The 19,206-nt window shown below is 33.3% G+C and overlaps 1 protein-coding gene across 2 annotated transcripts; it reads left to right on the top strand.

Annotated features, from left to right (window-relative positions):
• The first annotated feature begins 346 nt into the window (after positions 1 to 346).
• On the top strand, positions 347 to 13,813 carry LOC110627318 (DNA repair protein RAD16). 2 transcript variants are annotated; one of them, XM_021773583.2, is made up of 16 exons: positions 348 to 665; positions 960 to 1,088; positions 1,338 to 2,503; positions 3,441 to 3,563; positions 3,650 to 3,723; positions 4,342 to 4,405; positions 4,522 to 4,668; positions 4,756 to 4,841; positions 5,036 to 5,105; positions 8,671 to 8,796; positions 9,211 to 9,441; positions 9,833 to 9,937; positions 10,052 to 10,204; positions 13,163 to 13,251; positions 13,340 to 13,420; positions 13,519 to 13,813. In XM_021773583.2, the coding sequence occupies exons 1-16, from the start codon at positions 620 to 622 to the stop codon at positions 13,589 to 13,591; spliced, it is 2,763 nt and encodes a 920-aa protein (XP_021629275.1). In that variant the 5' UTR covers positions 348 to 619; the 3' UTR covers positions 13,592 to 13,813. The 2 variants fall into 2 exon arrangements, with proteins under 2 accessions (XP_021629276.1, XP_021629275.1); XM_021773584.2 differs by lacking the exons at positions 10,052 to 10,204; positions 13,163 to 13,251; positions 13,340 to 13,420; positions 13,519 to 13,813 and having other exon boundaries at positions 347 to 665; positions 9,786 to 9,931.
• The last annotated feature ends 5,393 nt before the right edge of the window (positions 13,814 to 19,206 follow it).

Raw genomic sequence — 19,206 nt, 5'->3', positions numbered from 1 at the left:
AAATTTTTAAATAAAAATTATTAATGAAAAATATTTTTTATATAAATTATTAATTAAAATATATAAAATTAAACAAATTTAAATTTTATTTAAATAATAATAATTAAATTTATGATAAATTTTAAATAATTTAAATTAATTTTTAATTAAAATTAAGACTAATTTAAATATTATTAATATAAATTAAATTTAAATAATTTAATTTTTACATATATTTTATTCATTTATATCCTTATTTTCATCATTAATTTTTTTTTTAAAAAAAACAAACCTCGCTTTAGATGACTAGAGAGGGAGAGAATATTCCTAGTAAGAGGACTTGAGGCTTTTTACCATTTTATTACCCTCCAATCAAGGCATGCAGCGAAAGTCTCCTGCATAGGACTTAGTTTCCCGCCGTTTAGCCTACTCACTATAAAGCGTTCCCCTGCCAGTTACTTGACAAGTCTCCAAAATCAAATGCTCATTTTTCGAGACTAAGGCACTCTCCTCTAAACTATACTCTTCCATCTATCAGTCGATCAATCTCTTCTATTTAACTAGTCCCAAAACCAGAAAAAAAATCGATTATCGAAACCTAAAAGCCTTCAATTACTTCCCTTTTTCGTTTTGAATCCAAATGGAGCTCCGTCCTCGTAAAAGAATCTCCAAACCCTCCATCGATGGTAAGGTTCTTGCTCTCAATTACTTATTTTTTTGCTCTATTGATATGGCTTGTATGATTAAAGAGGTTGAATCTTAGGTTTTTGAGCAATTTTTAAATTTTGATTATTAGGTTTTGAAATTTTGAGGGTTTGCATGGTCGTGGAGGTTGTGAATTTGTATTTTGTTTTTGGTGTGTTTAATTTTATATTGAGTCAGTTTCTCTCTGTGCATGTTATATAATTCGTTTTGATTGCATTTTCCCGTAACCATTGTTGCCCTCTTTCTGACTGTTTTGATGTATTTTGCTGGAGCAGACGCTGAGCAAGGGGAACATGATTTCTTTAGAGAAGCTGACGGTGGTAGCCCATCACATGGCTGTGGCTCTGATGTGGAATTATACGTCCTGTCTTCACATTCTGATGATAGCAACTCCGATGATGAATGTACTTCGCATATCCTTTCTTTCTTTTAGTTTGTTCCTTCTTTTAAATATTTTCTTTTTCTGGTTGAAGTTTTGTGCACTGATAAGTGTGCATGATTTGGACATGAGATTATTTGTTGTTTTAATGAAAAGTAAGATTAAATGACTTTAAAGAACTTTGTAGTCCACTGAAATGAATGTGGTTGAACTTAAAAAGTTTGTTAGACATTGAAACATGTTATGTTGCTGACACATTAAAATACTATTGTAGGTGAAATGGTTGAAGAGGTTTCGGGCAAAAAGCAAAAAGCAAATACTAAAATCAGCATTGACATTGATGATCAGGAAGATAATTTTCTAGTTTCTATGAGTACTAGGGATCTTGACATTTCTGATTATCCAGAGCCTTCTGCTGAAATAAGTATCGGGTCTAATAGTGAACAGCTGCCAAGAGCAGCTCAAGTTAAATATGTTGCAGAGAAAGGGAAGAGAGCTTATAGGTCAAGAAGGAAGCGGGATAAAAATAGGTCTGAGCCACCATTGATGTGGGAAATTTGGGAAGAAGAGTATGATAAATGGATTGATGAACACTTGACGGATTATGTTGATTTGGACCATCAACATGGTATTGTGAATGAAGCGGTTGAACCACCACAGGATTTGATTATGCCTTTGTTAAGATACCAAAAGGAATGGTTGGCCTGGTCTCTAAAGCAGGAAGAGTCAGAGACCAAGGGGGGAATTCTTGCTGATGAGATGGGAATGGGTAAGACCATTCAAGCGATTTCCTTGGTCCTTGCCAAACGAGAAATTTTGCAGAAAAACCAGGAATCCTTTGGAGCCACAACGTTACCAGGTTCATCCATTGATATTGCTGGAACCAAACCCACCCTTGTAGTCTGTCCTGTGGTAGCAGTGAGTCAGTGGGTAAGTGAGATTGATCGATTTACTGCAAAAGGAAGCACCAAGGTACTGGTTTATCATGGAGCCAATAGAGAGAAGAGTTCTAAAAAGTTCTCTGATTATGATTTTGTTATAACAACCTATAGTACTGTTGAGGCTGAATTCAGAAAATACATGATGCCGCCTAAGGAGAAGTGTCCTTACTGTGGGAAGTCATTCCATGAAAACAAACTCTTCATTCACCAGAAGTATTATTGTGGCCCTGATGCCATTAGAACTGCAAAGCAGTCTAAGCAAGATAGGAAGAAGCTCAAAAATGGATCACTAGCTTCTATGCAGAAAAAAGAATCTGGTGAAGTCAAAAGTCATGAATTTCAGGATAATGTAATGAAGGGAGCTCGAAAGAAGAAAAGGAAACAGCATGGTGTGGAAGATGATATTGAGGCTATGGAGAATTTGGATGTTGAACAGGCCTTGCGCAAAGAGAAGTCACTTCTGCACTCAGTGAAGTGGGATCGCATTATTTTGGATGAGGTAAGATGGCATGAAGTAACTTTCTGGTGTCTTTGTTTTTGTCCTTTGAATTTGAAGTTTCCAGTTGCCACTGGTTGATCTGTTCTGGACTTAAACCAAAGATAAAATAGGAACAAATGATCCTGTCTCAGGTTAAGAGCTTCTGCTCTGCCTCCCCTTGTATTTATCTGTATCTACATGCATGCTGGTAATTTTATGATTTGGACTTGATATATTAAAGAATGTAGAGAATGGAATTGGTACCTCTTTAAGAGTTTCTGTTGTTTATGCAATTGAAGTAAATTCTAGAATGTTATCTCAAACTTTGCTACGGTTTCTCATGAGATAATCCTGCTAATTTACTTGTGAAACAATATTAAGAAAATGCTAAATGTATCATTGGGATTGGTTTTTTGTCTATGTTTTATAGTTTAATCACTCATCTTTGTGCTCTACAGGCATTGGTTGAAGTTGGGATTGGGAACCTCTCAGGATACGGACAATGTCATACATAATTTGTGTTTTGCTTAACTATATGTTTTTACTCTAATTGACAGTTACTGGAACTAATTTGCACTTCATTTCATGACAGCAGTTGGGTTGCTGCATAATTCTGTCATAAACTTTGACTGTTGTTAGTCACTTTAAAATCAGTGACTTGGAAATATCCCATTCATGATATCACTAACATGGGAAATCTAAATCAGTAATCTGTTACTGATGTGCTACGTTTCTTGATATTTGTTTTCTGTTATTAGATAATGCATTCAATTTGATACAAATGCAGGAATATTATGTTTTAAGGAAACTTTTAGTATTATAAATATTAGGAGGTCCTTTCTTGTCTAACTTCGTTTAATTGTACAATTTTATTTTATTTATTTATTTATTATATTTTGCATTAATATCATAGGATAATATATATGCTTCGCTTTATTTTTTTTCCTTTCCATAATAGGCTCATTATGTGAAAGATAGGCGTTGTAATACTGCAAAAGCTATTTTTGCTTTAGAATCTTCATATAAATGGGCTTTAAGTGGCACTCCCCTTCAAAATCGTGTTGGAGAACTTTATTCTTTGGTAAGTTCAATATATTTAGAACAATATGCTGTAGCAGCGAGGACTTTGTTGACCAACTTATGTATTTGAGCTTTCATTTTTCCCAGGTACGATTCTTGCAAATAGTCCCATACTCTTATTACTTGTGCAAGGATTGTGATTGCCGAACCCTTGATTATAGGTATGGTTGAGATTTAAAGATTTATAAGGATCTGATTGACCTTGCTTGTGAATCTATGCAAGGCTGATAGAAAAATTAGTGTGCTTCTTTTGGCTATGTGAAAATCAAAGCAACAATATATTTTCTCATTTCCTAAATACACATTGTTTTAAAATGAGTTTTGTACACCAAGAAATTGGAATCCTACTTAGATTCAACCTGTTAGGACACACCTAGTATCTTTTGTCATTTTCTTTGTACCATGGTCTTGTGGGTTGAATTTCATTGATGCTAATTACTGATGTAATTCACCTCATATCATGTGGTTGTTAACAACCATGTGTCATATGACATGTCACCTTCAGTTTAAATATTGCTGCTGAACTTGGAAGTTCTTTTTGACAATTAACATTTATGATATTTGTAAAAATGGATTTAATACATGCATAAACAAGGTCTTCTAAAATACATTACTTTTTCTTTTAAAGAATCTTCCCCCTTTTTCTCTCTTCCCTGCCATAAATTTGGAGGATCATTTTCTCTTCTTATCTGCATAATACTACTTTGATTATTTATTTAGTTTAAAATGTCTAGCTGTTAAGATGGTTGCTCGCTCTTTTGTTAACCTACTGCCTGCAGGTCATCAGCACAATGCTTAAGCTGCCCCCACAGTTCTGTGAGACATTTTTGTTGGTGGAATAAAGTGAGTTCTGCAGATTCCTTCTCTGCTTCTCTTGTTATTATAAAAAACTAGGTAGTTATAGTTACTGAAACATGTTTTTTAATTCTAATATATGTTGTTTCCTTTTTCCTTGTTAGTACATTTCTAATCCAATACAAGCAAATGGAACTATTGACATTGGAAAAAGAGCTATGGTATTGCTCACACAAAAAGTTTTGAGAAACATAGTGCTTAGACGCACCAAAAAGGGTAGAGCTGCTGACCTTGCTCTTCCTCCTAGGATGGTAAAGTTCCCCTACTCTAAGTTCAAAATTACAACTAAGCTAGTTTCAGGCTTTCTAATATCAGTACCTGCATCTCTTCTTCTCCAGGTTATGTTGAGGCGTGATACTCTGGATGTTAAGGAAGAAGATTATTATCAGTCATTATATAATGAAAGCCAGGCACAATTTAATACGTAAGCCATGTTTTACCTGTGTTGCTTTCTCCTCAGACAAATTGCAATATCCTGGTCTACCATTCCAACTCTAATTTAAAGGGTTTATGTGTTTCCTATTATTATTTACTATACCCACAAATGTGATATGTTTATGCTATCACAAACAGTTGTGCTTACACTGTAAGACTAATTGCCCGTTCTTTTCTTTACAGATATGTCACGGCTGGAACTGTAATGAATAACTATGCACACATATTTGACCTCCTCACTCGTTTGCGGCAGGTGAATGAAATTCGTTTGTGATGGTTTATTCCATATAATCTGGAAAATTAATTGTTCTATGCAACCGTTACTGCACTTATTTGCCACAATGAAAGTTTCAAGTGCATTTCAGTCACACACACCTTTTACAACCTAATTTCTTTCAGTTTGTTAGACCACTGCTTGCAGGTGTGGCAAAATGGCGTCCTGGATCCTGTGGAATGTGAACTCAGATGTCTGACCTCGAGCAGATATGCATAATGCCCATCCTAGTAGTAGTAGTAGTAGTAGAATAGGCAGAGTGAAAGGGAATATTTTCATTTGCTTTCCTTTCTAATCTCATGATAAAGAAAGATTTAGATACATAGCACACCTGCCCAACAAAGGCTAGTATCTTGCATTACTAGACACGTGAAGTAGTTGACAGGTAAAGCAGTATAACATAGTTTTTGGTTCAATTCTATTTCAAAAAATTACGTGGAATTTGATGGGAATGCAGCCTTTAACCCGATTAAAAGCCCAGCCCAGAGATTGGCCCTTAGACAATGGAAGGAATATTTCAGAAGGTACAAGAAGAGAGGAGCGGATTGCATAGGAGCCGTTGGAACCAGTGAGCATAAGGAATCTATGTAAAGGGGAGGGATTACAGGTGTAGGGTATGAAAAGTGTTGAATCCCACATCGGTTGTGGAAATGGGTAAAGTGCCTCTTATATGAGCCATAGGCACTCTTCCCCCTTGAGCTAGCTTTTGGGGTGAGTTAGGCCTGACCCAAATTTAACAAAAAGAATTAGTACAAGGTTAACAGCCAGCTGTTATCTTAGGTGGAATATTTCTCTAGGGAATATTGTAGGAAATTGGGAATCTTGTTTCTTCTTAAATTTGTAATTGGCAGAGGCCAAGAAATCAAGAAATACTGACTTTTCTCTCCTCTATCCACTCACATTTCCTTTCTCGTTAATTTTCTGGTTCTTTGCTCCACCAATTTGGTTCGATCTTTTGGTGTGAATGCCCAAAACTCGTATGGATTCTCGTGTCAAAATAGTGGAGAAGAATTTGGCTCTCTTGGACGACGGGGTAACCGAACTCTGATTGGACAATGAACAACTACATTCCAAACTAGCTGCCATTGAAGAACTCCTTACCACTATTGCTAAAGGTAAAACTGTCATTGAAAATCCTCCTACTCCATCTTCATCTCCCCTTTTTTGTCTTCTTCTCAAACCCCAACTTTCACCATTACCCCTACTCCAAATTTTGAACCCTTCTACACCCATTGTCAAACAACTTGATCCTCCTAGCTTTGATGGTACGGATCCTTTTGGTTGGCTAGCTAGAGCTAACCAATGCTTTGAAATACACCAAACCAGATATGAGATGAAAGTTTCTCTTTCCTTAATTTGTATGGAAGGGACTGCATTGCATTTGTTTCGTTGGTTGCGCCAACACAACCCATCTATTTTCTAGGAACAACTATACGAGGAATTCGTAGTTCGTTATGGTGGGGATTCTATTACTAACCCTTTTGAAAGATTGGTTGCTTTAAAACAAACTGCTACTGTAGATGCATATATTGATCAATTTGCTGCTTCTATCGCACAGATCACACCTCTATTTGAACAACACTATTTGGGTTATTTTCTTAGTGGGTTGTCTGAAGCTATCAAGTTCGTTTGCGACATCATGAAACTGCTTAAATTCTCAAGACTATGCTTTTTGCCAAAGAGATTGAGCATGAGCTCCATTTTGCAGGTACCCCTTCCCTATTTCCTTTCCCATGTCAACAACTCACCTCTTACCCCATTACCCATTACAACGACCACCAAATCCATTTCTCTGCCTTCCCTGCACCAGTTTTCTCCAAAACATATACCTCCCACCCTATCCAAAACCTCAAACCATTATCACCTAGCCGATCTCCCAACGACCTTCTCCCCCTTCCACCACTATACCTCCAAAGCCATGCCCACTCTGCCATTTAACTACCCAGGAGTATAATGACCTTCGTGCTAAAGGCCTCTGTTTTAGATGTAAGTAGACATATTCTCCCTTACATGAGTGTCCTCTCAAATCTTTTCGTGCCATTATTGCTGATGATGTTGAAGATCTAGATGAGCCAATTGATGGGAATGCAGCTGTTAAACCGATTAGAGGCCCATCCCATAGATTGGCCCTTAGACAATGGAAGGCATGTTCCACAAGGTACAAGAAGAGAGGAGCAGATTGCACGGAAGGAGCTGTTGGATCTAGTGAGCATAAGGAATCTATATAAAAGCAGCAGATGGATTACAGGTGTAGGGTATGAAAAAAATTAGTAAAAAGTTGTTAGCCAACTGTTAGCTTGGGAGGAATATTTCAGGAAATTGGTAATCTTGTTTCTTCTTAAATTTGTAATTGGCAGAGGCCAAGAAATCAAGAAATACCGACTTTTCTCTCCTATATCCACTCATATCCTTTCCTGTTAATTTTCTGGTTCTTTGCTCCACCAGAATTCAATTGAATTTTTGATAGAATTCATTTGAAATGGATTCCATTGGTTGGTTCAACACAACTTAAAATGGATAATTCAATTATATTCCACTTCCATGTAACTCATGTTTGGAATAATTTTATAATTGAAATTCATTGTTTTCATTTCCTGAAGTGTTCTCAAAAGTAAAATTAAAAAATTTTAATTTTTTGTTCTATAAAAAAACTTTATATTTAATAAGCTTATAACAATTAGCAAACATATATATCCATTAATAATATATTTATAAATAAATTTACATGTGTCATAATACAGGATATTTACATAACTAAATAAGTAGTGTTATTCAGAGCATAATAAGCTTAGATGTTATAAAGTTGGGGAAAATAAAACATATTATATAGTTGTCTAGAGTCTAGACATATTAATAGTAAATTAATAGAAAGCTATTTTTATGGTTTCCTCTTCTTTATTCAATAGAGTTTAATTAAATATAAGGAGATGGATGATTGAGAGATAATTGTATGATATGGGCATTTTTATCCAAAGAATATTGTTATGTAAGTTATGTGAAATTCATTTCAAAATCAAATTCCATCAAATTTGATAGAAATTGGTTTTAGTAATAAACGAGTCCATGGAATTGAATTCCTCAAATTGAGTTATAACTTTAATAAACCAAACACATAAAACATGGAAGTCAATTGAATTCCTCAAAATTGTGAGAATTACAAATGAACCAAACATAGTGTAAGTATCCTGTGCAAAAATGCCATTTACTTATAAATCTTTTATGTTATGGGTTTTTTGAATTGATTATTATCTAGTTCTGAGTTCAATAGGTGATGATAGTAGACCACCTATGGCAGTATATACATGCTAAGCCAGCAAGTTCTACTGAGCTAATGTGCTCTTATCGTTGTCTGTTTCAGTGTAAAAAATAAGTAGGGTACTTTTTTTCTCAGAAGTACAAGAGGGGAAAATTTTGAATTGCAAAACTGATCCCTTCTGCTTGCAATTTTCAAAATTTGAGTGCTAAAAGTTTTGCAAGGCATCATCATTTTTGAAGTTGTTCTTTTCCATTGATTATTCTTGTTTCTCTTGGTGCCAATTTACAGGCAGTTGATCATCCCTACCTTGTAGTATATTCTAAAACTGCAGCACAAAAAGAAGGAAACTTGGTTTATGCTCATAATAGTGAGCAAGGTTGTGGCATTTGCCATGAACCAGTTGAAGATCCTGTGGTGAGTTTCCTTTTTCTGTTATTATGTTCTTTCAACCTTTTGATGTTTGATTCACATCACTCCCTATCTTTTCTCCATAGTTTCTTCCCTTGGGTACTTCTGTTTAATATTCTTCCATCAACTTTTAATGCCCCTCTAGGGGCTCTTTGAATACCGGGAATGAAGGTGTAGGAATGGGAATGATGTCCCATTCCCACTTTCTGTTTCAAATACTTAACCTCCATACTTGGATGAATATCAGGTTATAATGGTTCATATACTCTTGACTTCATGCTCACATGACCACATCCCTTGTGTTCAAGATAATGGAAAAATTATCATTGAATGTAAACAAAGACTTGATTCCCCTTCCTGGTTCTGATGTTGATGCACAACTTCATTAACAATTTCCCTTTTGTAATCCTACTATTTCAGGTTACTGCCTGTCTCCATGTCTTCTGTAAGGCTTGTCTGCTTGATTTCTCTGCTTCCTTGGGACAAGTCTCCTGCCCTACCTGTTCTAAGTTACTTACTGTTGATTTGACTGCAAATGCTGGTTGTGGAGATCAGACTGCTAAGACAACCATTAAGGGATTTAAATCCTCCAGTATTCTCAACAGAATACAATTAAATGATTTTCAGACAAGCACAAAGATAGAAGCTTTGGTATGTGTTGCATGAAAGTCTTACATTCATTTTATTTCTTTGGATTAATAAAAGAACTTGCTTTATGATTTGAAACACATTGTACAAGTAGTTCTTATGTTTCCCATATACTGTCTGATGTAGCACAAGAGCAAAGGAATCAAGAGAAACAAATATTCAAAGATTCAAAGGAGAGAAGCTAATTATCTAGAGAGAAATTTTCATAATTTTTTGAGTTCTCAATGTCAATAATATACCATAATAATAGTCTAGGATAAATACCTTAACTACTTACGTATTTGATACTATCAATCACATTACCAGCATCAAATCTGCTAAAATTGCATTGCATGTCTAATTTGCAGCGTTTCAGTGTATGATTATTGCATAAAGCAATTTTATATGGCTGCAGAGGGAAGAAATTAGATTTATGGTTGAAAGGGATGGTTCTGCGAAAGGAATTGTTTTCAGCCAGTTCACTTCATTCTTGGATCTCATAAGCTACTCATTACATAAGGTAAATATGTGTGCATGTATTCTTATCTTTTTATATAATTTATAGTTGTCTTTTATTTCATTATTTTTTTTGAAAAAAGAAAAAATTTCATTTAAAGGGGATGTCTTTCTTCAGTCTGGTGTAAATTGCGTTCAATTGGTGGGAAGCATGACTTTGGCTGCAAGAGATGCTGCTATCAAGAAATTCACTGAGGATCCAGATTGCAAAATATTCTTGATGAGTTTGAAAGCTGGAGGAGTGGCTCTCAATCTGACAGTAGCATCACATGTTAGTGTTCTTTTTTCTTATGGTGGTTCAATTCTATGTTTGAAGCTCTGTTATTTTGATGCAAATAATGGGGTGTCACATGTGAATAACATAGAATTGTTTGTTCAGTTAATTTAATCAATTTTGCTTTTTTAATGATAAACCCTGTGGGTTCTCTTACCACTTTGAATGAATAACTATTTGTCTTCTGAGATTAGGTCATAGCTATGTACTATAGCAGTTTGCCACACGGTATTGAAGAAGGAAATAAAGGAGAGAAAGAAGAATTATGAGTAGAGGAGGAGAAGAAATAGGTGAGACGGAGAAATTAGATAGGCTAGGAGAATAACATGAGATGGAGAAATTAGATAGGCAAGGAGAATAACATTCTGTATTAATGTGTTTGGGTACCTCTCTACAATGAGTCACCCGCATATACACTGTTTCTTCTAACAGAAAACCCAGCTGTATAACAACCATCCAGCTGTCTAACTACTTTATGATTTTATAACCAAATTACCCTTATTTCTAATTACATATTTGCCTCCTTTACATTTATCTTCCTTCTATAATATGTAAAAATAGCCCCTTCATGAGAACTTCCTTGCCCCCAAGAAGGTGTAAAATTAGGGAACTAAGCTGAGATAAAAGTTTCGACCATTCCTCTATTAGTGCCAGTTTCAGCTCAGCTGCCACTTTTGCATCCATAAAACTATATGTACTGCCACTATCTACAAGAATTGTATTTTCTCAACACCCTTATAGTAGCAGCTCCTTCACTGCCCTCTATAGCATTTAAGGACAAAGTTTCTCCTAAATTCTTTTCTTCCTTTCCTTCCATCACATTATGCCACTCTTCATCTCCCTTTCCTGCATCTTTCTCTTCACCTTGCACAGCCATAAGTGTTTTCAGTTTGCATTGATGCCCAAGAAAATACCTTTCCCCACCACATTTATAACAGGGTTTTGATTGTCTCACGCCCCCTGATTTGGAACTAAGGTGATTTTGTTTGGTGTTTGGTTGCCACTGGATTGAGATTTGGTTTTTGGAAGGAGTTGTGGTTCTAAATTGGGTGGTTTTGGTGGGTAAGGAGAAGTCTGGGTTGTTTGGCTGAATCTGAGTGGAGAAGGATTTTGGATATAACTCTTTGGTTTGGAACAAGACTGATTGGTTTTAGGAAAATAAGTGGTTTTCTTAGCACACTCTAAGAGTTGCTATTGAAATCTAGCAATCTCAAAGGCATGTGCTAGATTTGTGGGCTTCAATATTCTACATTGGCCTAATTTCATTTTTCAGGCCTCCAATAAATCCACAAAGGAAATAGTCTTCCCCCAACTGAGGCATTACTCTTTCCATTCTAATTTTCATATCTTCAAATTTATCTTGGTATTCCTCTACACTTTCTTCTTGCCTCATTTTCATAAATTCTTCCACTATATCTTCTATGCTTTGATCCCCAAACCTCACACACAATTCCCTCTCAAAGTCCTCCCAAGAGTGAGAATCTCTACCCCTAATCCAATCAAGAATAAGCTGGCAATTCCCACTTCTTCCTCATCTGAAACTTTGTAAACCTCAAAATATTTGATGCATTTTCTCTCTCACCCACACTCTGAGTTCCTTCCCCTCAATTTTAGGGAGATATTTCTGTAGACCCTCAGGCTCCATTACTGACCCAAACACTCCAACACTACCATTGCTTGATCCTGGAACCTGCTTTTGATTCACATTCTCTCTGGGTATGGGTAAAATCCCTCTACCCTCGATTCTCTTCGTGTCAACCCTAGCCACACACTCCTCATTAACTACCCTTTTACCCTTTATGAGGAGGGATCGAAATTCCTCTATAATGGAATTTTTTGCTTCAACAACATTCTGTTTCATCTCCTCTCAACAATTCTATATTCCTCCTAGATTCTTCTTGCATAACTCTCATGTGTTCCTCCAACCCATCCAATCTAACAGCCTCGGCACTCACAACTATAGATCTGGACATCTTACAACTCAAAATTGCTTATTGCCCGCTATGAAACACAGCTCTGATACCAATTGTGCTTAGCAGTTTGCCAAACGGCATTGAAGAAGGAAATAAAGGAGAGAAAGAAGAAGAATTATGAGTAGAGAAGGAGAAATAGGTGAAACGGAGAAATTAGAGAGGCAAGGAGAATAGCATTCTGTATTAATGTGTTTGGATACCTCTCTACAATGAGTCATACGCATATATACTATTTCTTCTAATAGAAAACCCAGCTGTATAACAACCATCCAGCCGTCTAGCTACTTTATGATTCTATACCCAAATTACCCTTATTTCTAATTACATATTTCCCTCCTTTACATTTCTCTTCCTTCTCCTATAATACTTAACAAACTACTAGTTACTCTTTCATTTGACAATCAAATTAATTGTCATCGACTTTTGATTCAGTGAGTCCCTCCATTCATTTTTCTGTTACTCAACTGTTATAAAGCAAAGGTCTGAAATGAATGTGAAATTTCAAAAATAGACTATTAATAATTTTTCTTTGAGTTCTTCTTTATGTTAAAAAAACAAAATTAGAAAAAATGTTTCAAGAATGTTTCTTTAAAAAAAAAAGTTGTGCCTGAAAAATAGTTTTAATGGAAAATGTTGGAGAATAATTAATTCCATCTGCAAACGGCATGGATCTACTTCTAGTAATTATGACCTAATCTTAGAGGCAAATGAATAATTATTCCCCCTAACATTTCAATAGAACTTGTCACAAATCCTTGGGTTTTAGTTTGTAGTTAAATTTCTGAATATCTTTTTTTTTCTTTGGGATTGGGGTGATTTCATGTGTTCTTTCACTCTTCAATTTTGATTTCTCTATTCCTTTTTAAGCATTTGGTCTTTCTATTTCAATTTTTATGTTCTATTTCTTCTGGTAATTGTACATTGTATTTATTCTGTGTATCTTAATTGGTATGCTTTTCTAAGTCATGACCTCATGTTTTAGGTTTTCTTGATGGATCCTTGGTGGAACCCAGCTGTGGAGCGGCAGGCACAAGATAGAATTCATCGTATTGGGCAATACAAACCAATCAGGTGTGTATTTAGGCCACTATTTTGATAGTCTGAATTTCAAATCTAGATAGTTTCACATTATGGGGTTATATTTGCTTTATATTTGTAGAATTGTGAGATTTATTATTGAGAACACTATTGAGGAGAGGATTTTGCAGCTGCAAGAGAAAAAGGAATTAGTGTTTGAAGGGTCAGTCTTATTTGTTTTCCAGCTTGATTATGTTCTATTGGATGAAGTCCATTTTGCTTAATATTCGTTTGTTCATGATATGATGCCTTCTATCTCAGGACTGTTGGCGGCTCTTCAGATGCCCTGGGAAAATTAACAGAGGCAGATCTGCGGTTTTTATTCATCACTTGAATGTGAAACCGTTTGCGGTTCTTTATAGGGCTGTGGTAAAACCTATAGGATAAGTATGTAAATGTTAGTAATTTTGTCACTGACCAATGTAGGAAGTTGCAGTTCAATGCTATATAGCTCTTATTTCATTTGTCACTTGAATTCTTTAGATGTAGAACCATATAGCAATTTTTGTTAGACAATGGGATATGTGAATCAGCCTTTGCTAGCATTTTGTGTTTACCCCCAATCTCACTGTCTGGCTCACCTCTCAGTCTCTATGGTCAGCGCCAAGGAGATATTATTGAGTGTTTCAGGTATACTTTAGAACATATATGAAAAAAAATTAATACCACCTATTAAACTCACTATCTTCTAGTTGTCTTAATACTATTGGTTTTGTACGTTACCTCGTTATGTGCGCTTGGACTATTTAATTATTTTCCCAGCATAAAGCCTCTCGCTTTCCCGAGGGTTGTGATGGGTAATTATACCACAATAAAAATATTGAAATGTGTTCGACCAACGAATGAAGGGTTATAAAATTAGAAAAATGTTATGGACGGTCATTTGAAAAATATTATTAAAGTGATTGTCCAACCATCTTTTCTGTATAATAATTAATAGTAAATTAAGGAGAGAATATAATAAATATTTTTCAATTAATAAGTTGGAGATTGTTGAATAATCAATTGAGGTAATTGTTCTTAGCATTCCTCTACAAATTACACTTTTTGATAGAAATAAGGTCTCTGATATTAATATAAGTACTAATGATATCATGAAGATTATGAACACATAAGATTAAGAATCATTAGAAAAGGATATTTAAAAGTACTCGAAGTCTATGGATCTAAAAAAAGAGAAGGGAAAAATCACTTTCTTGAAAGAAAGACAAGGATTAGGAGGATGGCTAGGATAGAGAGGCCGAAAATTGTGATGTTATATCTGAATCTCTTAAAAATATGAAAATAAACGTTAGACAATTTTGAATTTTATTTCGGTAATGTATTAGCTGTTGTAATAGTTGTTAGCTATTTGAATGATAAATAGTTGTTCTGGTAAATCAAATGTTATAAAAAGTAAGTTTTTTTATAAGTTTCTCATTCAATCACTAAATATTATTATTTTGATTCAATCAAAATACTAAACACTACTTACAAAATTGATATTGAATAGAACCTTAGCAGCCTTAAGCAAAGAGTTATGTTCCACTCCTATTACATTGAAACTAGAAGATGATAAAGGTAAATTGGATAAACTTGATCACTCTAGATGTCTAGTAAACATTCCTCATCTTAAGCAGCAATTGAATAATGATAAATATGTAGATGATGTGTTTGAAACTACTCGCAACATGTGGTATTGCAATGCAAGAATTAGTTAGATCCACTGATGGCTGTAATACTCTTCATTATGTTGTTCCAAAAGCCATAAAATAAAGAGTCTTATCTTGATGAGATTGGAGTAAAAATATTAAGAATAAAATTACCATTTAATCCTTATAATATGAAAAAAACTTATTTATTAGTTTTTAGATTTTAAAAAATATATTAAAATATTACTGAAATTTTAAAAAATCTACTAATTAGTTTCTCCATTAATTTTGCCATTAAATATTTTATTATTTAACTTTTATAATTTTGAAAAATTTATTAGTTAAATTCTCATATTTTTAAAAAGTTTAATAATTAATCTTTCTATATCAGAGATATTTTAAATTTTTTATAATACTTAATAGTTAAAATTAACTGATGTATTAATTAATAGACTTTTTAATATATTAGCAATGTTTTAATATATTTTTTAAAATTGAGAAACCAATGAATAAATTTATTTATACTATAAAAATTAAAAAAATAATTTTTCAAAATATTAAACTTGTTTGGTACTACAAGGTCTAGGTTGCAAAGCACTTCTCTATAAGGGCAGCAATAGAGAGGTGCTAGGGGTAGGGGTGAGCATTCGGTCGGTTTGGTTTAAAATCGAATCGAATCGAATAAAATAAATCGAAAACCGAAATTTTAGTGTTTATGAAAACTGAATCGAACCGATATTGGTCAGAAATCGAATCGAACTGAACCGGTCTGATTCGGTTCGATTTGATTCGGTTTGATTGGTTTCGATTTTTAATAATTTTTTTATTTTTTACACTTTATTTTTAATATTTTAAAATTTAATTAAAATATTTTAATTTTAATATGATTTAATTTCTCTATATTATTGAAAAAAAATATTATTATCACTAATCGGTTCGGTTCGGTTTTTTCGGTTTTTTTTTTCTGATTAAAACAGAACCGAACCGAAATAACTGAAATTTCTGAAATTAAAAATCGAACCGAACCGAAATGTATAAAAAACCGAATTAAAATTTCAAATTAGTTCGATTCGATCGATTTTTTTGATTTGAACCGAATACTGCTCACCCCTAGCTAGGGGAAGCCTCGGCCATCCTAGACATTTTTATAATTTTTTAGTTAAATATATAAAAATTTATTTATTTTTATTAATGATACTTTTAAATTATTTATTGGCACCTCCAAAATATTATATATATATATATATATAGTGCATCATAATAAATGATGGGTGTCATCCACCAAAAACAATTTTATGTTGGGATTTAAATATAAGAAAATAAAAATTAATTTAATGAGAAAATAAATTAAATTAATCAAACAAAATAGCAATTTAAGAGAAAAAATCACTAAGATAAATTCGGTCAAAGAATTCATCATAGTTTGAGATTTATTGATTAATATAGATGTACAGATAATTTTAAATTATTTATTAATAAATCAGTTATAAATATCGAAAACTTTTCAGATACTCAATCAATTTTAGTTTTTAAACTACACTTGTTAATTAGTTCTAACTCTTAAATAATAATAAGAAAAACTCTTAAAATTTAATTAAATTACCACATTAAGAATTAAAATTTTTAATTTTAACTAATAAATACGAGACGATCGGTTTATTTAAATTAGATTATACTATTTTTTACAAAATATTTATATAATCTAATTCATCACTTATTTTAAATTAAATTAAATAATTACAAATTTAATTAATTTAAATAGTAATATATTATTATAATAATTGCACAATGGATGGTAATGGTAACAATCAATAAAGAAATAATAAACACCAGTTATAGAAAGAATATGAATACTAAAATATGATAAATAAATAATAAAATCAATTAGATTTCACATTCGATTGAACTGAAATTTTAATTATCATTAGGGATGTCAGGCGAGTAGGTTTTCACGGGTACCTGATCCGCCCAAATCCTATTAGGACGGATGTGGGTTTTTATAAAACGGATTTGGGCGGATTCAAGTTTAAAAAATTTTACCCGTTTCGGATTCGGGTAGGGTTCGAAATTAAACGATCGGATACCCGTTACCCGAACCCGAACCCGATTAGTATATAACAAAATAAACCCTAACCCTAACCCTAATCCTTAATTCCTTTTTTTCATTTTCACTTCCCTCTCTCCGTCGGCGCCTCTCTCCCGGTTTCCCTTCCCATAATTCCCAATTGGCCTCTCTCCTCCACTTCACTGATGACTGCCGGCGCAGGCCGGTCGGCACCGGCGACGTCTCTTTTCTCTCCCTAGCGACGATAAATCTTCTTCTCCCTCAATCATCAATATCTCATTCTCTCTCCAGTTCGGTAACATTTCCCACAGTCCCACTTTCCAGTCAACGCCTCTCTCCCCCACTTCACTGACGAGGGCCGACAGCCCAATCGACACCGGCGATGTTTCCTTTCTCTCCCCAATCGACGATAAATCTTCTCTCTCCCGATATCTACTTCTCTCTCTAGTGGCCACATCTCCTACTTCTCAGTCAGAGACAATTATTCCCTCTCCCCGGTCGGCATCGGCGACATCTCCTTCTCTCTCCTCAGTCGGCGACATCTCCTTCTCTCTCCTCAGTCGGCGACATCTCCTTCTCTCTCCTCAGTCGGCGACATCTCCTTCTCTCTCCTCAGTCGGCGACATCTCCTTCTCTCTCCTCAGTCGGCGACATCTCCTTCTCTCTCCTCAGTCGGCGACATCTCCTTCTCCCTCCTCAGTCGGCGATATCTCCTTCTCCCTCCTCAGTCGGCGATATCTTATTTGCTATTTGATTATTGTTCTCCAATATTTCTACTGCTGGGCATTTCTCCAATATTTCTAGTTTCTACTGCTGGGTTATGCATATCTTAGGATAGTTTTACATTGAATAGATAATTGAGGTTGATATTCAGGTTGTGCAAATTTTCATATTTGGATTATAATATCTAAATTTTTAAATTTTTTTCATTGAATTGAATTTAAAAAAATCGGGTTCGGTCGGGTTCGGGTATTATACGGGTATTGTTAAACGGATTTGAAACGGGTACGGATAGTAAAATTAAAATACTAAACGAATTTGGGACAGGTTCGAAAATTTTATATATAATCGGGTTCGAGTTTGGATACTCTCAATTTTACGGATACCCTACCCGTTTACATCTCTAATTATCATTCAACTGAAAAGAAGAATTGAACTATACATCTTCATGACTGAAACACAATAAGAAGAGTATTTTCAGCCTTCTCAAATTAATTCAAAACAAAATATGATGTTATATATCAAAATATAATCTTTATATAGTATTAAAAATTATAATTCAACTTAAATACCAATAATTAAAATAAAATGGAAAATTTTTTTCTAAAAGAGTCAAAATTTAATATGTATTAGCAGGTGAGGATTTTTTAATTGCATATTAAATTTGAAAATGAATTCTGATTTTTCTCAACAGGTACGTTATGTAGTTTATAACACAATACGACTTAAATTAGAATTCAAATATAATTTTACTTTCTTATTTTTTTTGAATTTAGTTATGCACACTACTATAATTTTTTTTTTTAATTTCAGATGTAGAATTCAAACACAATTTTTCTATTATTATTCTCGGATTATTACTTATCCTACCAATATTTAAATTTAAATAAATCAACAAAATCAAATTCAAAATTTATATGTTTTAGAACATTAAAATTACAGGAACATGATTGTCAATAAATTTAACTTTTCCTTTAACTGACTCTATTTTTTTTTTATTAATCCCCAATAATTTATAACATATATATTAGAATTAAAATTGAAACATCTAAATCAATTAGTTATTAATAAATGAACATAAAAATTTAACAAAAATTATTTTCAAGTATATTTACATATTAAAATTTGATTAATAGTTTTTTAAAATTAAATAAAACTCAATTTAATAATTATCTATTATATAATCTCAAATTAATTTATTTCTTTAGCGAAATTTAATATATATAAAATTAGGATCTCATTTCTCTGTTAGAAATTTTAGATGATTAACTTATATGCATATTTATATTTATAGACTTAATTTGGTGTTAAGTGTATTTGAATAAATATAAGAGATTTTAGATTCTACTCTTCGATTCTCAAATTTTTATTTTTAAAATAAAAAAAAAATTTATATGCATATTTATTTTTATATGATATGTTTAAGGTATATTTTATTAATTTTTAATTTTTCATATTTCCTTAATTTTAGTTATTATTAAATTCTTTGAATTTTATGTTATTATTCCATATATTAGGATTTATATTTTTTTT

The sequence above is a fragment of the Manihot esculenta genome, chromosome 12, assembly GCF_001659605.2.
Source record: "Manihot esculenta cultivar AM560-2 chromosome 12, M.esculenta_v8, whole genome shotgun sequence".
Classification (NCBI taxonomy): Eukaryota; Viridiplantae; Streptophyta; class Magnoliopsida; order Malpighiales; family Euphorbiaceae; genus Manihot; species Manihot esculenta.
This window is presented reverse-complemented; position numbering and strand designations above follow the sequence as displayed.

Coding starts and splice junctions, on each gene's coding strand:
- LOC110627318 (XM_021773583.2), top strand. CDS start 620: ATGGAGCTCCGTCCTCGTAAAAGAATCTCCAAACCCTCCATCGATG. Junction 2,504..3,440: donor ATCGCATTATTTTGGATGAG/GTAAGATGGCAT, acceptor TTTCCATAATAG/GCTCATTATGTGAAAGATAG. Junction 5,106..8,670: donor TCCTCACTCGTTTGCGGCAG/GTGAATGAAATT, acceptor GCCAATTTACAG/GCAGTTGATCATCCCTACCT.